The sequence below is a fragment of the Saccostrea cucullata genome, unplaced genomic scaffold (genome assembly GCF_032062105.1).
Source record: "Saccostrea cucullata isolate Sc308-1 unplaced genomic scaffold, CSIRO_AGI_Scuc_v1 ctg22439, whole genome shotgun sequence".
NCBI classification, from domain to species: domain Eukaryota; kingdom Metazoa; phylum Mollusca; class Bivalvia; order Ostreida; family Ostreidae; genus Saccostrea; species Saccostrea cuccullata.
In genome coordinates, this window is record NW_026933128.1 from 1 (window position 1) to 5,526 (window position 5,526).

Consider the following 5,526-nt stretch of genomic DNA (forward strand, 5'->3'; position numbering starts at 1 on the left):
ACTAAGTTAAAGATATCATAAAATCTGTATAATGCAGTATAATGGTAATATATCATAATTTTTGAAATAACAAATAGTGAAATACCCAAAAAATTTTAGAATTTATTATAAATTAATTAAAGAATATAAATGTATATACATGTACAATATGATATTAATCCTACAATATCTGATCTACTCTGAATATGATATTAAATACCTGGACTATGACAATGGGTGTGTTATTGGCGACAGCTTGATGGGCCGTTTCCAGTGTACCAGGACCTCCTTCTAACACTAGCAGTACCACAGGCACATAAACAGAGGCATCTAAACAATACAAACAAGAGAATCAAGCATTTCACTAGGGAAAAATACAAAAAGTAAAACTACCTTAAACTTCAAACAACCAAAAACAGTGTTTAATGTAAACTCTTGAGATCTGAATTTGTGATTCATATAGTTCTTAAATAATATATTCTCTAGACACCATCAAAGTAATAATTTGCAATTTTTTTTCCTCTTGCATATACTCATGGATGAACATGTGCATGCAGATTTAATGATTCAATCACTGAAATATCAGCATGTATTCTTGGCTCAAAAGTAATCTCTGAGAGGCATAGACAGGATACAGATTTTAACTTTTTTCTATCAGTGATCTTTAAGTTCCACAATTGACCTTTATTAAGTCAAGATGGTACAGACTGTAAGCTCATAAGAAATCTTAGTGTTAATTATAAGCTTCCAATGTGTCTGTATTAGAAAGTTATGTTCTGACTCAGACAGACTAACCAGGGTAATTCTATAAACACCCCCCCCCTTTGAACTTTGATTGGTTAGGGGGTATAATTAAAAGGTATTATAGTCCAATGTATCAGTATATGTAAAGGAAAATGTCATAAACTTTTCTCCCCCTCACACATAGGCTACAATCACATATGTCTTAATAAAAGGAAATGGCAAGAAGATTTATGAAATTTCAGGAAATGTTACAAAATTTCTGTTAAAGTTCAGCCAAAGAAATTCATGTTAGTTAGACATGTTAGAATAATAAAACTTTGATTAAAGCTGGATCTACGTTTCAGTTCATGAGTTTAACTTTGTGTGGGTGCAAATGACTTGTATATTTCATTAATGTCAGTGAGGTCACAAGCACAGAAATAGCACATGGCACCACTACCGAAAAGCTACACATAATGCCTGACATTACATTTATTATCAATCAATGAAATTTTTTTTGTCATAACTTGATATCAATTCATGCTTGTTTTATACTCAAGAATATTGATGGAATGATTACAATTTGTACTAAGGCTAAAAAAAATTGAAGTTAAGGTTCTCAGGCCCGTGAACATCAGTTTCGAGGTTGCCATTCAAAATTTTATTGTATTTTGATAAAATAAAAAGTTTGTAATGCAGAGATCAATTCAAAAAAAGTTCTGCCCTCATTTTCTCATAGTTTAGTACATGTACTTGAATATCGTTTCCGGTAGTCATTTAAAAGAGACTTGGCTACCTTGATGAAAAATACATTCAAAGACAATGCCTATGATGTTCATACAATGGATAATGCAAACCTATTGATCAGAAATGGAAAGTATGGGGAATATATCACTCTATAAAAATTTTTTTATCAATTAATAAAAAAATGCATATTAAAAAAATATCAATCTCCCTCTTCTAGTTCATTGCCAATAAAATCATACAAAAAGAGCCTCTATCTACATCCATATTGAAGAAAATTTGGCCTAAGAACCACAGAATTAAATTCATGTAGCCTTATAAAAGATTCAAAATGAAAATTCTTTCCAAAAATCTTAAGTAACAGCCTTGCAGCATTACATTAAAAATGGCTTAAGGTGCTTAATTAAAATACATGTACTTGTATCCTGACTAGCTAATTAAAAGCACAATTACCTTTTTACAGTAAATGTGCTTAAAATTGTTAATTAAAAAAAATTTACTTGTATTTTAATTGAAATCATATAAAATGTAAGAATACATGTATCTATCAATCTCACTTTTGCCAGTGTTGGTTTTCATGTTTGCTATGGAATTCTCCATTCTCGCCCTGAACGGGATCTCCACTCCAAACTGGTGCTGAGTTCCATTGTCAACCAACACAAAGTGGGTGTGATTCGGATCCAGGAAACTTTCCTTTATTCTCTGTTTCTTCCCTAGTCTGTATGAAGCAGGCCATTTTCCTCGACACTGTGGTAAAAAACATCAATGTATCTTAGAGTAAACTGTCATTCACATCAAACTTTGAATACTTTTTTTAATCCATTAAAAAATCTTTGGAATTAAAATTCAAAAAAGAGAATAAATTCAATACTTTTAATTGTGCTAAATTTTATAGTCTGTTAATATATGTAATATTTAAAAAAAATTATTATTTTGGATTCTCTTCCATTCTCTTTTTAGAGAAAAAAAATATGGGTGTGTGTGTATGTGTGTGTGTGTAGGGGGTGGGTTGTTTACCTCAGGATCAGTGAGGTCCTCTTTATTTTGTATGCAGCCCCACGTGGCCACCCCTATGACTATTATGGGGTTAGTGGAGGCTGACACAAGCCCATAATCTCTGACTGCTTCCCCCACATGTTTCATCACCCCAGCATTTGTCCCTCCTGTAATGATCCAGGCACCTAGAAAATAGAACTAGACTGAAAACTAGCACAGCTATAACCTTAATAATTACAATGCAATATACAGTCTAAATTTCATTCTAAATCACATTCATTATATTTAAGGAGGCTCATTACACCACTTTTTGATGACGTACTACACAAAAAAATAAACCTCCATTGTGTTGACCGGTTTGCTCAGGGGACGAGTTGTATAGGTACCTCTATAATATGACCCTGACCTTTAAAACGCTTTAAAAATAGATGAAACATGCGGTGTTGTAAACAGTGAAAACAAAGTAACGGATTCATTATGCATAAACCAAGAAGAATTGCTTTTAGGCAGAAACAAAAGAAAGCAACAGTCAAATCTTCGCCAAACAAGTAAAGTCAATTTCATAGCCATGCATGCAGTGAACTCTATCAATCATTGACATGTATGTATGGAGGAAATTCAAGTTAAAATCTACAACCTTGTTGAAATTAAAATTTTATTTAATTGCGCTATTTACTGTGTTGGTGTTAATTTATATATTTGTTTTATTGATTTAAATGTATACTCCAGCAATTTAAAGCTTTATTCTGAATTTTAGATGTAATGTCAAACGTTCCATAGTGTTTTGAGTCTTGGCTAATTACGAAAGATAACTCTTGAAAGTGGACTTTTTATACCAAATATTTTTTCAATTGGATTTTTCATTTCGTTTAAACTTTCTTCATTCAATTTGACACATGTAATTCATTGAAATACATTCCTTGTCTCTTCAGAACACATTTTTTAAATGTTTTATGCATAGATTAATAAGATACTGCCAGCAATTGTTTTCTAGGAGAAAATTATTTTTTCTAATAAAATTATTATTAGGTATTATGAGGTATTTTCACAGTGTGTACTTGTCTTAAGAAGATGCCCATCATTTGACACTGAAAGTTCTGAAATTCTGTGAATAATAAACCTGAAATAAAACATTTCACTAAAATAAAACAAAAACTAAAAAATTCTATAAAAAATATTTATGATATCAATATCCCCATCTGGATATTTGACATCTACATTATAAGTGGTGCTGTATTGAAATCTAAAATAAACTGTGGATGTAATGAGCCACCTTAAAATTGAATTCATTCTGACTTCATGGTTCAAATTTTGATTTGAGGTAAGTGTTTTTAACTAAAAAGTTTGAATGGCAAATCAATGGTCCCTATCAATATGAAAATCCCCGTTTTTACTTCCCAGGAAAACTAAAAAATTTTACCCTGTGCTTCTATCAAGATTAATTTCCCTTATTTAAGTCAAACTTGTGAACATGTAATTACACGCAAAATTACAGACCTGTACTGCGGGCCACCTTCATGAGACCACGCCTGAATTCTTCCTTGATTTTCTGTTTCATGGTGAAGTTTTTGGCCCCACCAGTGACTGAGATCAGGAGGTTGGGTTTCTCCAGACCCCAGACGTCCATCATCAGCTCCATCATGACGTCCATCTTGGTGTTCACATCCACACGTACATACTGTCATGTGAAAAAGTGTTAAGAATTAATAACATCTATCATTCATTTTGGAACTTCTACAGTAAAACTCGTTTAGTACGAACACGGATATGGCAAATTCACGAATATAGCGAAGTTATCTTGAATCCCTAGCTATATAGATTTAACAAATTCCTTATATACAGATATAACAAATTACGGATATAACAAAGTAATTTCATAGGTCCCAGTGACTTCGTTATAACGGAGTGTTACTGTTTATTTTTCAAAGAAAAAAGAAGTTATAAAGGTCTTCTTGAAGCATAATAGCTATTAATTTTAGAATTTGAACATTTTGATTATGTTGAAGATTCTGATATAGAAAGTGACAGTTAGTTAACATATGAACTGGTAATAATATATCTGAAATATTAAAATAAAACCTAAAGTAAACTTAAGATTGTACATATTTCATCAATTTAACAGCCAATTCCTAAACAAAACCCTGTAATTAAAATCAATTAGAAGTAATTTTCAGTGTCCATAAAACCTATATCACATTTCCTTAACAGAACATTACTAGCATATTTTTCTTACATTCCTCTCATTTTCTCCAAACCCCAGGAACTCAACAGTGCCAAAGGCATTGGTTCTGATGGCCCTGGTGTGGGTCTCTACCCTCCACTCCTCCAGTCCTGAGGCCCCAGGGGAGGATAATAGGGAGGTGTGGGCAGTCCGGGGGTAGCCACATTTACATATAGCTTCAATCTCTGTCCCAGCACTGCAATACAAAAATACAAGACCCTAGTGCTATGACCATAACAGAGACCATAACTGATGCTACACAAAGGTAAATATACAGTCTACTTCAGGCACTTCAAGCTGACTTTTGCAACTATTGCAGCTATAGGTATTCTGGAGTAATTTTGAAAAGCAAACAGGTATATAATACATGTATTTATATAAATAAATATATTTTTTAGTACGTAAGAAATTTCCACTCAATTTAGCACCAGGTATTTGCAAGAAAAAAGTAAGAAGGGTACATGTATTTACAAATTGAATTTTTGTTAAAAGTCAGAATTTTAGTGCACAGTTTTATGAAAAAATATATACATGTAGTAACATATTTTCAATTTTCATTGATATCTGACAACAGAAATCCAAATGTACATGTTCTCCAAAGCATATCAAACTGAAAGTAATCTGGATCAAAATTTTCAAATTGAATCTGAATTCCTGTATGATAATGTAAATTGTATACAGGGCATTGTTTGTCCCAATTTTATTTTTGGACTATAGCTTTCAAAGCCGAGCAAGAGTTATCTATCTTGAAACACAGCAGTATCTGGGTTAATCAGAGTTGAGCCATTCTCACACAATATGTCATATCAGAGTACACTTTTAAATGGTTTTTAAGTTAAGTATTTCGTAATTTTGTTCTACTT

At 32.1% G+C, this 5,526-nt stretch overlaps 1 protein-coding gene across 1 annotated transcript; it reads right to left on the bottom strand.

Annotated features, from left to right (window-relative positions):
• Window positions 1-199: 199 nt before the first annotated feature.
• On the bottom strand, window positions 200-4,859 carry LOC134237301 (transient receptor potential cation channel subfamily M member 2-like; the record flags this gene model as incomplete). The annotated part of the gene is made up of 5 exons (XM_062719396.1): window positions 200-309; window positions 2,004-2,193; window positions 2,464-2,627; window positions 3,940-4,120; window positions 4,676-4,859. Coding segments are annotated over 5 exons (829 nt in total), but the record flags the coding sequence as incomplete, so codon positions are not given.
• Window positions 4,860-5,526: the final 667 nt, after the last annotated feature.